The 16993-nt window shown below is 39.1% G+C and overlaps 1 protein-coding gene across 3 annotated transcripts in view; it reads right to left on the bottom strand.

Annotated features, from left to right (window-relative positions):
- Positions 1-16993, bottom strand: part of LOC150108684 (transmembrane ascorbate-dependent reductase CYB561-like) — a 200119-nt gene that overhangs the window by 156260 nt on the left and 26866 nt on the right. For 2 of the 3 annotated variants that reach the window (XM_090416148.1, XM_090416149.1), the window contains exon 2: positions 1012-1422. The exons of the other annotated variant lie outside the window; for it this stretch is intronic. In XM_090416148.1, coding sequence (XP_090272274.1) covers positions 1012-1195 — 184 coding nt within the window. In that variant the 5' untranslated portion in view covers positions 1196-1422. The remainder of the gene's footprint in view (positions 1-1011; positions 1423-16993) is intronic. 3 annotated transcript variants of the gene reach the window in all.

Genomic DNA, 16993 nt, shown 5'->3' with positions numbered 1-16993 from the left:
TTCGGTCAGTATTAGCACGTCTATGTTTGTCAAGGTGTAGTTGAGCAGTGTCATCAATGTAAGCCAGTGTGTTTTTATACTTCTTATGTTTGTGTGTATGATAGTGAAGTTGGTATTGGTGGAAATGTTGTCTTACCATTACTTCAAAGAGTCAAAGACCTTGAAGTTTATATTGTCTCACTGAATATGTTCGACTATATTTGAGATTTCCATTATATAATTTTCAAGTGATTTCTAATCTTGTTCTTAATGATGTGAAGAGTCAGTGGTTTATATTGGTAGGATCTGTACGTCGGATCTCTTGCAATTATATAAACTCGAATATTTTCATTCTTTCTCATAAATATCTGTGAATCCTTAGTCCACAGGAACTTGTAGTTTTTCTTTGTTTTTGTCTTCCTTGCTTGGTATAAAAGATTTTTAAAGTATGGGGTCCAGTGTTGAGATATATAGATTGGTGTTGGGAGAGTCTTGTCAGTTAAGATCGATGTTGTTGGCCTTGTTTTCTTGCTTGCTGCAAGAATGGAGTCTCTCAGACTTCTGCTGGTAAAACGAGCGATAATTGGTAGCGGTCTCTCTTTGTTTTTTATGGGTTTCGGTTAATAGAGGCGATGTCTGTGGTTGCGACTTGAATGCCAATTTTGCTGCCGATCAGTTGCACTATGTTGCTTAAATTTTCTGTCTTTTCTTTTGGTATTTCCTCAATTTGAAGTTATTTTTTTTCTTTCTTTTTGCATCATGTGCTCCATTTGACACTTGAGTGTGTTTACCTCTTTCCACAATTCTTCACTTTCGCGCTTGAGTGTTTCTATCGCTACCGTTAATTTTGTCTTTATTTCTTGCACAGTTCCTAACATTTCTTATACAGTCATGTTATTGTACTGTATGTAATGTTCATACCCCTTGAATTTTTTGTTAATTTGTTTCGTGTGTGTGTATTTAGAAAATCTTTAACCATAAGTTTGAATGAATCTAAGTGGTCTGTAATTTTAGGATAAGGAAGGGACTTACTTTGATGTCCATCGTTGCTTTTCTTTGGTATCTGTTCTTTGTTCTTCATTTTTCTCACCGTGTAGACAGTGCCATCCAGTCCGTTTCGCGGCTCCTTTTGCTTTGCGCGTGCTTTCTGAGATCCCAGAGCATTGGTAGTGTTGTCTTTGGCCACATCCAGAACAATGCCGCCTGTCCCCTGCATCGGTTAATGACTTATTGCACTTATTTCAGCTCATTGTACTTGACCTTCGCTGTCTCGGGACCTTTGGATATTCTTCCCTTTAGCGACTGTTGTGGGACTGTTAAACTGGCGACGTACTTTGATTGTTGTTGGTGGTGACAGCAGTTCACTCTATGACTTTCAGCACACAAAATTTGGATATTACTTAGCCGGTTTTGATGATTTAAACGTCCCTGTCTTCAGTGTGACTAGAAGAATTAAATATCAGTTAAAACTTTAAAGCTATAAAAACGGGAGCAGCGATAATAGCTTGCATATATCCATCTGCCTACACAGCACTATAATAATAATAATAATAATAATAATAATAATAATAATAATAATTATTATTATTATTATTATTATTATTATTATTATTATTATTATTATTATTATTATTATTATTATTATTATTATTATTATTATATGTGCCCTCTATGAAGTCAAAAGGCTCATTGCAGAAGACCCACTCTATTCATTAACACAATACACATCATACATGTCCTTAAACCGATTCACTATTGGGGCACTGACAACCACCCCTTTTGTCTGTGTCAATCTTATCGCATTCTTTTAATAACTTATAAGTTTCTATCATCTCTCCTCTGCTCTGCATGTTAGCTAAACTCTGTAGCCACACACCCTCAATCTATCTGCATAGAGAACATTCCATAGATCTGACACCAGCTTGGTCACTTGGTCACTCTTCCCTTAATCCTCTCCACCACCTCCCTATCCCCAAGAAATCCAGGCGACCAAATCTGTGCTCAGTAGTCAATATGTAGCTGAATCATAGCCTTGTCAAGAGGGATAATAACCTCAGATAATAACTATCTTTACTTGTCAATGTGTTCTTCAGCAACCAAGTAATCCTCTGAACTGTTTTTCCATCTCTTGCAATATGTCCTCCGAATTTCAAATCTCTATCCGTCATCACCTCCAGATCCCTAGTCTCATCGATTTCCTGTACACTAATACCATTAATGTGTTATGAAGTGTGTAATCTTTCTGTCTCGAAGTGCATTACCAACATTTAACAACATCGAATTCACAACCAGTGTCCTTTGCCAACGTTGCCATCTTATTTAAATCATCTTGTAAGATATCTACATTATCTTTATTAACTACTGCCGTCTCTAGTTTCCCCTTATCATCAAACAACTGAATATCCTCCTTCAGCTTTCTACTATATCATTAATGCACAAATTAAAGAGTAGTGGTCCTAGTACAGAGCTTTGGAGCTCCACTAGTCACTCTAATTCGCCTTAATTCCACTCCGCGATACAGTGTCGTTTTAAGGTAACGGCGAACCTGGCTGCCGATAGGGCGCCGCTCTTTAGCGGGCCCCATTCTCTAATTTTTTTAAATAGAGGAACCAAACAAATTTTCAGTGCTTGACATGGACCGGTTAAAATATTTCATAACCCTAATATAACTTGATGCAAAGTATTTTATGAAAATGTTATGAGGAAAGAACTTAGAATTACGTTGAAAAGCTTAATTTAGTTTTGTCGATTGTCGTTTTCAAACTCCGGTTACAAGAAACCCGGTTAAACAAAAACTGCTATTAAACTTCGTTTTATTTCTGTGCTAAGCTATGAGCTACTCACTTTTATGAAATTAACATTAACTTGATTTGGGGCATCCTACGTCGACAGTCACGTCGACGTAGGATGTATCAGGTCAAAGTTGATGATACCCGAGTTTCAGAAACTCGTGTATCAGAAACTCATGTATCAGGTCAAAGTTGGTGACCTGATACATGATTTTACCACAAAATGTAGAAAAATCGCTTTATAATGTTAGTTTTGCTATGGGGAAGCATGTGGGTGGTAAGGAGTGAATTGTTGTGTTATTTTTGTTTTGAATATCGCCTCACATCCACCAATGGAATTACTTGGAACTTCAAAATCGATGAGTTTCTTCTTCTTTTTCTTCTTCTTATTATTATTACTGAACATTCGGAAATGTGATAGGGGCCTCACATTTCTCTTCCCACTGGGGGCCCAAGAAGGTGTTGATTCGGCTCTGCCGCCATACACCATACCAGATCTGATGTCTGTCTATCAGTCACTCCACTATCGTTACCAGCCTCATATCCATTCCCATTTGCTCCAACATATATAACAGTTTTTCCATATGATATCCTGTCAAATGCCTTTGAAAAGTCCAGCAGTATCATGGTGTAGCCATTTCTTGTATCCAATTCTGTCATCTTATTATAAAATGTGAATAAATTATTGAGGCAAGACCTTCCTTTTACAAAGCCATGCTGTCCCCTATAGAGTATCATATTCCAATCCGCCCTTTCCTGAATTTTACTTTTAACCAACTTTTCCAATACTTTAACCACCACTCCAGAGATAGGGATACTAATTGGGCTATAACTTGCTACTTCTGTCTTGGAGCACTTTTATGTAATGGAATTATCTTATCATGTTTCCACTCCCTTGTAACCTTGCCAGAGACTTAGATTAAACAACTTTATCAGAGGAACTGCCAGTTCACTTGCACATTCTCTTAGCACACGAGCAGACATACCGTTTCAAGCCTACTGCTGTATCCACATTGATAGTTTTCAATATACTGAGTACCTCCAGGTCATCTACCTCAGTGGTCACATCAGTCTCTGTCACCTCAGTAACTGCAAAGTTATCACCTGGATGATATACCCTCGCAAAGTGGTCACTTAGTAATCGAACTATTTCTTCTGCTTCTGTCACTTTCCTACCATCAGCATACGGAAAGTTATGATTATGGAAAGATAACTTTCCATAATCATTCTTTCTCTTACTTGCTACGTAGCGAAAAAACTCTTTAGAATTTACTTTGTCCCGCTTGGCTAATTTTCTCTCGAAATCTGATTTAGGCGTTCCTTTCCAGTTACCTTATAGTTATTTTTCTTGCTTTTTCTTTATACTGCTCAGTGGCATGCTGATCGGCTTGTTTATATTCCTTCCACAATGTTTTTTTTTTTTTTTTTTGTAATTATAATACCACACGGTTTATGCTACTGCTGACCCTGGATACGCATTCTGATACCGCCTCGCTCAAACAATCCTTGGCTACTTTTTTATGCACTAATGACATTCATTCCATGTAGTTTCTTATGCCATAGCATAAACCCTTTCTTGACTGAAATTTTCACATTTTGAGTGACCTCCCAGGATAAGACTGCATTCTTATGTATTCTATTTATTTATTAACTATAAACAATAAATTTTTCTCTGAGGAATATTAACTGGTTGTAACATAGAGAATACTTTTCTTCGGTGTATACTGCATTTCAAACTGCTCATTTTTTAATTTAGTGTCTTTATTTTTATTTAATCAATATACTGTCTTAATTGAGTGAATAAAGACAGTTTCTTACTTCATTTCACAGATCTAAACCACTTTATGAACTAAGTTAGTCAAAGGTAAGACATGTAATAGGCTCATTTGGAACGGGTATTGAAGTTGATAGGAAACTATTTGTGAACTATTAATTGTGTTGGAACTATCATAGTATTCAGAATATGCAGGGTATGCGATGCATTCCACAAGGAAAATACATTTTCCTTGTGGAATGCATCGCATATCCTGCTTTTCAGCGAATTAATGGACTCTGCTTTTGACTTTTCACGAGAACAGACGTATTACTTTAGATTGCATACAAGGTTTTTCAGGAATCTCACATTGCACTGGCGCTGACACAGTTTGATTCCTACTGTCTCCTCCTCTGCATGAAAAATGCACGGGGTCTGATGACCATGTCGGTCCCACCCGAAACGATGGCCAGTGGTGGATTTATGGTATTTTTTTTTGGGGGGGGGGTAGGTTTCACTCTGTGGCCAAGTGAGTTTTTGACACTCCTTTCTCCTTTTAGTAGGACATTACAACCTTGCTAGTAGACTTCTGCATTAATCTACAGGATCTAATAGTGGGTTACAAGCCAACAGGATTGCCAAAACAGGCATAAATGAACAAGAGGTGTATCCACCAAGGCGTTTTTTATCCCGCTATGGACATCACCGACGATATTGTTCAAGCCTTTAGCAAAGACCAGTTGCTTGACCTATTCAAGAAGATACTAAAAAGGTTTGATACAGAATTTCCGGGATTTATAAACTGATCAAGAAGGAGAGGAGGAGGATACAGAAGGCGAATTCACAACGGTCCCATCGCCAAAGAACCCGCGACAGGTCGAATCCCAGGGTGCACAGGCAACCAAAAGACGGAGGACCTCTGAAAATCTTATGGAAGAAGATCTAACACCACAAGCCTCAGAAGACAAAAAAGAAAAAGTCCCACCAGTTATTCTCTGGGACAAAGAAAAGTGGACATCGGTTTCAAGGACCCTTGGTGAACAAAACATCAACTTCTCCAAGGCGAAAAACACAGACGAGGGAGTTAAGATTCATCGCGCTACTGTCTCAGACTATCGCAAAATGACAAAAATTGTTAGACAATTCCAAATTGCCACACCTTTGCACTCGCAAGCGAGAAAAATCTAAAAGTGGTCCTCAGAGGGGTTTCCGAGGGCATCACAACAGATGAGGTCACTGCCGACCTTATAGTCAAGGACTTACCCCAATCAAAGTCAGCAGAATGCTGAGATCTCACGAAAAGCCAATGCCGTTAGTATTAAAAGTCAGAACACCTGGAAAAGGGTATACGAAGTGACAGATATCTGCAGGCTCAAAATTACTACTGAGCCTCTAAGGAAAATGGCATCGGCAGGCCAATGCAATAGATGCCAAAAATTTAGGCACACCCTAAATTTGTGCAGAGCAGCCTACAGATGTCTAAAATGTGGTGAAGGACACCAGACCAGTCCCTGCACCAAGCCAAGGACTACACCTGTCTGTTGTGCCAATTGTAGAGAACCTCACCCTGCAAACTACAAGGAATGCCTTTTCCATCCAAAAAATCGTGGGTCACCAAGAGTGATCCCTGCTCCTCCACACAATAACACCACAAGCAACTAAGCAGATTGCTCTCCTGTTCGAAATACCTCAACTTCAACAGCACAGGAAGGCATGCGATCTTCATCCACGACCAAGACATATGCGGAGGTGGCTTGAACACAGATTCCTTCATCGCATGAGCAAGCAAGCTCCAATCTAGCATCAGTTCTAACTGCGTGTCTTGCCACCATGCTTCAGGAATTCAGCAAAGCTAGCTCCTCACCATCTTCCCGAAAGAGATTTTATCTAGAAACTCAGTCCCTACTGACAGCACTATTCAATGTATAAAAAACTCAAACCTAACTCACTCATAATAATAGTATGGAATGCTAATAGCCCTGATAAACAAAATCCTTGAACTGTAAGAGTTCATTCACAGATACAATCCTGATATAGTCTTAGTTAATGAAACGCGCCTTAGGCCAGCTAACAGCCCAAAATTACGGGACTTTGCGATGTATAAAACCGACACACTTACCGCAGGTGTAGGAGGCACAGCATTATAGATCAAAAATTATTTAAGCCACAACGTCCTGACCAACCCACAAACCAAGAACCTTGAGATAACAGGTATTGAAGTTTATACCAACAATACAAGCAGCAACAAAATCTACTCCGCATACAACCCACCTGGCATCAAACTGTTGGTAGCTGATTTGGACTCCATTATTGGCTCTACTGACTCCATTATTATGGCTGGAGATTTTAATGCCAAGCATACAGCTTCGTTCAGCTCCACAATCAATGACAAAGGTCATATTCTATATCATTACTCAACCCAAAACTCAATAGTCACAGCTGAACTGGAAGCTCAGATGTACTTGACATTGTCATCCTCAGAAACACTGGATACCAATATCAGCTGGAAACACTAAATTAACTGTCTTCTGACCACAACTCCATCCTGCTTAAGCTCGGTACCCTCGAGCAACTCACTCCACTACACTCATTCATATCTTGGGACAAACTCTCTAGATTTCTCCCAGAGCACATCGGCCCAGCCCATGTTAATCACAATAAACAGGAGATAGACTTTGCTGTAAACAACCTAATCAGTCAAACCAAAAAAGTAATAAAGTCAGTCACCCAAACCACACTTTCACCTGCTCAGCTGGATCCCCGAGGAAATCATGGACCTAATCAAATCAAAAAACAAAGCCAGTAAGAGGTACCATAATACAAAATCCCCACAGGATAAAACAACTTTGAACAATCTAAATAGACAAGTCCGTGAAGCTCTGCAAAAATACCGAAACCAAGATTGGGAAACCAAGCTGGCAAACTTAAACCCAGAGGACAACTCCATCTGGAAATTCTTCAGAACCCGCTGCACTAAAAGACGACTTATACCCTCAATTAAGACCAAGAAGGGAGTAGTCCACACTGACAAAGAAAAAAGCAGAAGCTCTAGCTGACAGCTTGGAAACTAAATGCAACCCTTCTTATGAAAACCTGAATATCAATCTTATCTACAAGATTCACCACCGAGTCAAGAAGGTCTTAAAATAACAAAAGGATAACTTAGAACCTATCACATCCACTTCTCAAGCGGAAGTTATAAGCATCATAACCCATTTGAACAACAACAAGGCTTCACGCCCAGATGGAATCACAAACTACTCCCCAGAAAAGCCATTGTGCATCCAGTCAACATAATCAATGTCATCCTCAGATTCAAGCATTTTCTCATAAGTTGGAAAACGGCGAGTGTCACACCAATCAAAAAGATTGGAAAGAACTCTCAACTCCCCGAAAGCTACAGACCTGTCAGTCTTCTATTCAGCCTTGGAAAGGTGGCGGAAAAATTCATCCTTACAAGGCTTCAGGCAGCAACAGATAAGCTAGTAATTATTTCAGACGAGCAGTTCGGATTCAGAAAAAACCATAGCACTGCACAACAAACACACCGACTGGTCGAACATATCACAAATGGTTTTAGCTGGAATCTCCACACAGCTGTGGGTTTTATAGATGCTGCGAAGGCTTTTGATAAGGTGTGGCATCAGGGTCTTCTCTACAAACTCATTAAATTCAATATACCAATTAATCTAGTAAAAATAATTGACACATACCTCAAAGACAGATACATGCAGGTCAAAATTAATGAAACTATATCAACCAGATGCAAAATCCTGGCAGGTGTGCGGCAGGGCTCACTTCTGGCCCCTTTGCTGTTTTCTATCTACATAGCCGATATCCCTCAAAACCCAAGCTCAACAATCACTGCATTATATGCAAATGATACTGCTTTACTAGCAAGATCTCTCAGCCCAAAACTGGCTATCAGAAGATTCCAAAACCAGTATCCATACACTGGAGAAGTGGTTGATGGATTGAAGGATCCAAGCAAACTCCCAGAAGAGTTCAGCCATACTGTTCTCCAGAAAGAAGGTCCAGACTAAGGAGGAGATACACCTGCTAGGAGTCACGATTTCATGGCAGACTGAAGTGAAATATCTCGGCATGATGCTTGACAAAAAAATTCAATTTACCAGTCGCATAAAACACATAAGCTCGAAGACATCCAAAATAATCGCGCAACTCTACTCCATGATCAACAGAAGAAGCAAACTGGATACTCTGAACAAACTACTCATATACAAGATGGTAATATGCCCAGTCATCACTTACGCATCTCCGATACAAATAAATATTCAAAGGCTGCAGAGGATACAGAATAAATGCCTGAGAATGATTCTGGACTCCCTATGGTTCATTAGAAACTCCCAGATTCACAGAGATGTCAACATTCCCTACATCACATCCCTCCTTCATGATCTAGCAGAAACGTTCTTTATCAAGACAAGCAATCATCCAAACCCGCTGATCAATCAAGCTTCAGATTACAATAAAGCAGAATTCTACAAATACAAAAGACCCAAGTCAATTCTATGCTCAGCTGAACACAACTAATCTCACTGCCCTTCCAGGGCGAGCTTAAAGCTAAATAACTCTCCACTCAAAGAACTTCCCTCTCAGACAAAGGGGGAATAAGAAAAACATATATGCTTCACTCATCAAATCAGTAACGTTCTGCTTTTCAGCTTTGATTTATTGATGCTCGACTTCACAATCAGTAATAGCTGAAGGATAGATAGTCTGTATGTGCAACAAATTAGTTAAGATAGAGGAGCACTGCGTACGTAAGGATTAAAAGGCTTTAGATGGTTTATGGTTTATTTATTTATTAATATACAAATATACTTATTTGTATATTTTTATACAGGGTGTTCGGGATAAATTTGACATATTTATAATTAATTATATTTTTCCGTAAGTTACATGTATTAACACACACTTCTCTTCATTTAAAAGTTTGGACCCTTCTTCATTCATATACAAGATGTCAGAAAGGATGGATAGCTGGAACCCACCTGAATCATGGAAGAGAATAACTTGTATCATGATGATTCGTGCCCGCCATCAAAATAAGGATATTACGACTGCTGCCCAATGCTCCCTGAATACAGTAAAAACAATCAGGCATGAACTAGAGACTTGCAATGGTGACTATGAGGATGTAGCAAGAAGAAAGATCCCTAGCAGACGATCTGATTGCGTTCGTACAGCAGAATTCCTCGCAAATCTGCAGGAACAGGTGTTGAAGAACCCTGGCATTGGAATTCGGGCTTTGTTCGTGGAGTTGCTAACTGTAGTCAAGCCCTGGATAACAAGGGTAGCCAATGGTAGGCCGTATGTATGGCAGCAGGATTCGGCCCCTTGCCACACCTCTGGGAAAAGTCAAAAATGGTTGTCTGAAAATTTCTACGACTTCACCAGTCCAAATGTTTGGCCTCCAAACTCCCCAGACCTTAACCCCATGGATTATTTTGTATGGGGCGCAGTTGAAAAAGACACCAATCGCACTTCCAGTAATACAAAAGCCCAGTTAATGGATAAAATTAAAACAGTTTTTGCGGCCCTTCCCAGGGAGACTGTAGCATCAGCTTGTTCGAGGTTCCGAAGCAGAATTGAAGCTGTGATCGATGCTAATGGTGGTTATTTTGAGTAAATCTTGTTGATAGTATTGTAATTAACTCTGCCTGTAATGTTTTTTTGTCAATTCATTAAATTTAATAGATACAAAGAAGATTTTCTTTTTCCTTACGAAACTGTCAAATTTATCCCGAACACCCCGTATGTATTGACTACAGTGTCACTTCACACTATTGCATTCTTTTATGTATTTTGTTGTCTTATGCAGGTTTTTTTGTGTGTAGTGGTGTGTGTGTGTGTGTGTGTGCATGTATTCTTCTTAGCCAAACGCTAAATAAATCATCATTCTTCTTCTTACAGATAATTATTTATTATCAAGCAAATCTTTGCGAACATAAGCCGTCGAGGTTATATTGATGTGACTTGACAATGTATAAAATGATTTAATTTAAATAAATCCAACACTTTTTATTCCCAAAGGGACTAAACGGGGACGTTTCAGATCTAACTTTTTTTGAAGATTGGTGTGCAGCCAATCACTGTCAGCTGGTCAATGCTGTTAATACCTATTAAAGAGTATAGTACACAACCGCCACCATTTTTGGTCTCTAACCTTAACAGCAGATATTATCTATATACTGCGAGTTCCACGGTCAGTTTCATTGAGTTGGGGAATTAAAAACTGTAGCTTACAAGAGAAGGGGAAAAAAAAACACTTACAGTACCAGAGATCGAATAACTCCAGAACCAATCGAAGAAAGGTTTAGAAAATGGTCCTATACTCTCTTATAACAGTGTTTCTTCAAGTGGCCTATTCTAAAAATGCAAATGCCATTTCCACAGGGCTACATGGTCCTATTGATTTGATTTATATATAGTTAAAATAAAAACGAATATAGGTGGTAGTACTGTGGTGATAGACCACGATCTTCAACTGATAAGTGATAACCATAAGACTGAGCACTATAAAATTAGTTGGAGAATAGCATGTTGGGCAGTAACCTAAGGATTTAACAGCTCAATAAAGGAAAAATAAGGAAAAATTCAAACTGAGGTAATAACACGAGAAATACATTATCTACCAATAATTGTCCGGACACTTTAGCAATTTACAATTGATACCAGCAGGAGAACGCTAATATCGGGTATGTCCACCTTTAGCTTTGATCTCCTCCTGCGCCCTTTGAGGAAGGCTTTCCAACAATGTGCGGTAGACATCAGGTGGAATTTGTCTCCATTCCTCCATCAAAGCAGTACTGAGTTCAGCAATAGATCGAGGATGTGCTGCTCTGGACCTCAATCACCGCTCCAATTCGTCCCACAGATGTTCGATAGGTTTGAGGTCAGGACTCTGCACAAGTCAGGGCAGTCGTTTAACACCCATCTCTTCATACTATTACATAACAATTGCAGTTTTGTGGCGTGGGGAATTGCTGTCTTGATAGTAACACGCATCCATTCCATAAAAATCCACAGTCTAGGCAGCACCTGATTATCCAGAATATCAAGATACTGAGCTGCTTTCATGGAATCATTGACAACCAGCAGCAGTCTCACTCTAAACCAGCTGAATGCACACCACACCATTATTTCCACAGGGCTACAACAAAAACTGGGTACAATACACTGTGGTAACAAGCGTTCACCAGGCTGCCTCCACACCCTGCCATCAGACTGGAAACAGGTGAACTTTGATTCATCGTTCCAGTGTACCGTTTTCCACTGGTTAATTGTCCAGTTCACATGCTCTTTGCACCAGCACTTCGTTGTTGTGATGTTCCGCTTGTGTGCCGCTGCTCTTCCGTGGAAACCCAGTAAATGGAGTCCTTTTCGTACAGTATTAGTGCTCACCAGGTGTTACTGCCGCTCTGAAACTCATCAATGATGGTCTGTGCCGACTGCAGTGGCACACTCAGGATTTAATCTTAGGGGGGGGGGGCGAGCGCTCAGGATTTAACCTTGGGAGGAGGGGCGAGTTGAGTAGATGATTTGCGAATACACACTACGCATCGCATACGACCTATGACTGAGCATCTGCAGTGATCGCTAATTCATAAGTAGTATAGAAATAGAAGACACGACACAACATAAATAAAAAAAAAAGAATTTTAATTAGGAAAAGATTTTTGGAAAATTTTCTAGTGTTTTTTCCTTTTCTTTGGGGGTACCCGGACCTCCCCCCCTCTGGGTGCGCCAGTGGCCGACTGTAGCCGGTTTTACGTGCCACCCGTTTTAACACCCTCCTCTCCCTGTCAGTCATTTTCGGCGGCCGCCCTGTGTGTTTTTTCTGCACTGTTGACGCCAGAATGTCTCTGTTTGTTGATGACATCGCCAATTGATTTTGGATGCTCCAATTGAGCGGCAATGACATGTATGGACATGCCAATGTGACAGCCCACGATGACACCTCTCTATAAGTCACCGAGTTTACGTCGTGTTGCCATACCATTTGTATTAAACTGTTACGATGAAATACACTGCTTACTACTATCTGTACACTGGTTTATGTTATTAACAAACCTGGAATGTTCCATAATTTCAAATAGCAGGGGCAAATTTATTGGTAAATTGAGTAGAAACAAGATGAGAAGAAAAATGGAAAATAAACACCAGACAAGAAATTATGTTCTTCTTTTGTTATACTTAAGTTTTTTTTTTTTTTTTTGTTATAAAATTCTGCAGACATGATCAAGTTGGAGTGAAACAATTTCTGAAGCTTTATGAAGAACACTATGTTGCCTCACAAAACATAACGAATTAGGTTTATATATCAGAGGAAAATTCCATTATTTGGGAAAAATATGATGGCGAGTTTGTGTGTGTTCTACGATGGGATTTTTGAGTTGTAGAAAAAATAATCTATAGGTTCTTTAAAGAAAAAAAAAAAAAAAACTATTGTTTGTATCAACTAAATCTGGAATCACCTGGGATAAAAATAGCGCAGAGAAGGTCTTCATACAAAATAGGATATAAAAAAGGAAACAAATTAGTGTCAAGTTCTACCGATGAATTCCTTTTGAGACCACAAATACATTTTATGTCCTAGCAGTCGCTGCCGTTTTCCAAGTTTTCGTAAAATTTCACACATGTTTATAATGAAACATTTATTATTGTTATTTTTATTATTTTTTTAAAGCTGTTTTCAGTACATTACAAATTCTATTCCTTCCTCCTCTTAAATTCTTAATTTACTAATTCTTAAATTACTAATAATAATAAATTTTATTATTAGTAGTAGTAGTGTTCGTAATATTTTCAAAAAGGATTTCAAGTATCTTCTGCAAAGAAATATATTTTATTTATATTTTTACTTTGTAGTTCCTGTAGTTTCGCAGAATACAATTATTCTGCGAAATATTGTGAAGATTCTCCATACCTTAATTTTTATTATCATTGTTGTTCAGTGGTTAATTATATATATATATATATATATATATTCCCCCCCCCCTCTCTATTTCTCTCATAATATATATTATATATTATGAGAGAGATAGAGAGGGGGGGGGGGAAAGACTTAGTACACGCTTCATTGGTCTGGAAAGCTTTGTTAGTTTAGAAAAGTTAGAGTAAATCTAAGAGACAGGATGCTTCTATTGTGGTTTAAAGTCGGATGTTTCGGTTTGCCGTTATAAAGCGCTTTTTTTTTTCTTTTTCAACTGAGTAAAATTTCTGGTCCATGATCTATAAATGCCTCAAACTGACTCCGAGTATCTTCTGTCTCTACTTTCTAATGACTGACCTTATGGCCAGTACATATACAGGGTGAGGCAAAAGTCACTTGACAGTTAGATGCATTTATTAATGCAAGATGAAATAAAATAAATATATTAAATACAATTACATTTTATATTGAGTTATAAATGTCCAAACCGATTATAAATTGATATGTGATTCCAACCTTTCAATGGATGTTCAGCATAGGTCACTTGTAATGCATCTATCAAGTGCTTTTGTCTTACCGTGTGTATGCATACATACATACACATTAGAATAATCTCGACTAACTTTTGAAATTCTTATTCGTATCTAGAATATCATTGAGACCTTGGATATTATGCTGTATATTTTCAGATGTTTTTTTTCATGACTGCTTTTATTTTGTTTAGTCGTGTCATACATCTTATAAACAACATCTCTCTCTCTCTCTCTCTCTCTCTCTCCTTTTGTTGAAATGAAATGACCTAAGCCAATGCTAAAGAATTTAATATCTAGCGTGCAAGATAAAGAATTTAATACCTCGCATGAGGGATAAAGAATTTAATATCGCTTGCGCCATTAGGGTCCTTCACTTACACATCAGTGGTAAGCGTCTTGCGCAAGTATTGACTCTCCTGCGTGAAGTTTCGGATCAATTTAGAAGATTGGTCTTGGTTTAATAACAGCACATACGCGCAAACACTAAGAGTTCATTAAAATATCGCTACACGACAACAGATCATTCTGATGTCAATAAGTAGGTAACCGAATATATTTATTACCCTGCATATTAGCGTCATTCAGTGACAACTAGTGTCCGCGCGGTTAGCCTAGTGGCTTTGCGCTTCGCAACCATATGCCTGGGGAAGGAGTGTCCTAGGTTCGATTCCCGTCGGAGACGTGAGGAGCTGAAAGATCTTCCTCAGGCATAGCTAAGTTAGCCGGTCTTGGGCGCGGGCAGTAGGGTTTTTTTCCGCCAGTTTAACTGGTGTTTTTCATCCCGCAAGCAGTCAAACCGGCCCCTTGAACACACAGGGATACAGCCAAGAATACCTTGAGGCATAGGAATGACCATTCTATCCTCGTATTTCGGTTACGAAATCCAAGCATGCTTGGAAGGTTGTGGGCCTTAAAGGCCTGTTAAAGCCATTGGGATAGATAGATAGTGACAACTAGCCCAATATGATTTTATTTTTATAAGAATTAATGTGACTTCCATATTTTATTGCAGACATCTGTTAATTTGAATAAATTCCGGTACAAATAAAAAGCGGATCCACTTCCGTTATACTATGATAAAATGATTACAGATAATAAATTCATAAAAATACAAGAATTTTTAAATCTTCATGAATTTATCTCATTCAGTTATAAACTTTTTTTTATTTGAAAGTACGTTTTTAGGATATCGTACATTCAATTCAGACTGAATGATTACTGTATTTAAAATATTATTTCTTCAAGCATGGTTTATGTAAGTAATCCAGAATACTGTCTTCGGACAACTAGTAAGCAGAGATACGCAATATACAGACTCACTCTCTCTGTTAAGTCAATCCTGCCTTTCCGTGAGGTGGCTTGTTTCTACAAAAGCTCATTCTAATGAAACTGCTCTGGTTAAACCAGCGAATATTCCCCGCTACAAAGGGATGGATACTTTCCTAGTTGGACGAAATGCCAACTAGATACTGGGGGGGGGGGGGGGGTAGATATCCTTCATTGCCCGTTGAAATACCACCACCTGACTTTTGGAGGATTGAAGCGGTAGATGTCATGTTTGGTCTCAAGAGCAGGGCTTCCGGTTTCTGATCCCACACTCCTCTTCTCCGTGTAGTGTGAGTGATACCCTTCAAGGTCATGCCAACACATACTTAGAGACCCATAACCTACTTCATTTCGAGAATACATCAGTTAAAATGGTGTTACCGCAGCCCGGCAGCTAGTCAGTGCACGGTCTGAACCTGTCAGTAACGAGTCCGGATGCTTCTGGTGAACTGGCGCATAATCTCGCTGCCACATACTCTGCCAGAGCGTGCCTGTAGAGGAAGTCCGCGTAGTGATATGCGGGAGGAACTGTCGAGGCCACGTAATAATATGGAGACTGTTTTCTTTCTGTATGGATATTATGTTAAAGAGTCTAACTTCTCTCACTGCATATCCTCAGTATATAGTCATCTAGCCATGACTAAACTTATCAGCAATGTAAGGATTCCATGGTATGAGAGTCCGCCTGCTGGACATTTTGTTCCCAGCAAACCATCTGGATGAATTAATATTAATTTACTAACCAAACTGCAAAGTGTTAATATTCTGATCTGAAGGGTAAAAAAATGATAAAACTGGAAAACATTATATGATAATAATCACTTGTAAATTTGATTAACGCGATGTTTTGGACATTGAACTATTTCCTGAGGAAAGACGGAAAGATTTAGCCGCTCTTTAAAATATTTTCTAAACTGTTCACAAGAAATTAAAATTATCTACACATTTTTTAGTCTAAAAGAACAGTAAAACTTAGCTTCTTCAAAAATGCCACGTAATACCAAAAGTAGCATTGCATGTATTCCCACCTACCCCTTCAATATGCAGTATTTTCATCTAATAGCGCCAGAAAATACCTTATATATATATATAAGGTTGAGATCGGGGCTCTGTGGAGGCCAATCATGTGTGATGGGGTTCATGTCCACAAACCACGCATTATCACAGCAGCAGCTTTATGATAAGGTGTATTGCAAAACAGTATTGAAAGAGACAATGGTCAATTCCGTAGAAATGCAAAGGGAAGCATTACATTGTTCAGAATGTTCAAATACCTCTCGAAGTTCAATGTTCATGGCACCACAAACAGAGGTCCGAGGCCAAACCAGGCAAAACAGAACCCTACCATCACACCACCACCTCAGAATTTCATAGTTGGGGGTTACGCACTCTCGTAAGAGACGTTCACAGAGCATCCCCCACACCCAAATCCGTCCATCTCGGTAGAGGTTGTAGCGTGCTTCGCTGCTCCATAACACAGTTTTCCACGCTTTCATACACGCTCCTTGGACCACTGAATAGAACGCTGCATGTTGGTTCGGGTAATGTGGAGCTTGCATTTTGCGGTCCTGCCAAGGAAACCCATGTTGTGAGACGGTTCTGAATGTTTTCGTGCAGATTTGTGTCCCAGTCTATGCCCGGGAATTCCGCATTC

The sequence above is a fragment of the Typopeltis vanoorti genome, chromosome 3, assembly GCF_054136105.1.
Source record: "Typopeltis vanoorti isolate ZY-2024b chromosome 3, IOZ_Tvanoo_1.0, whole genome shotgun sequence".
Lineage (NCBI taxonomy): Eukaryota > Metazoa > Arthropoda > Arachnida > Uropygi > Thelyphonidae > Typopeltis > Typopeltis vanoorti.
The sequence above is the reverse complement of the archived record's forward strand: the minus strand, read 5'-3'. Positions and strand labels throughout refer to the sequence as shown.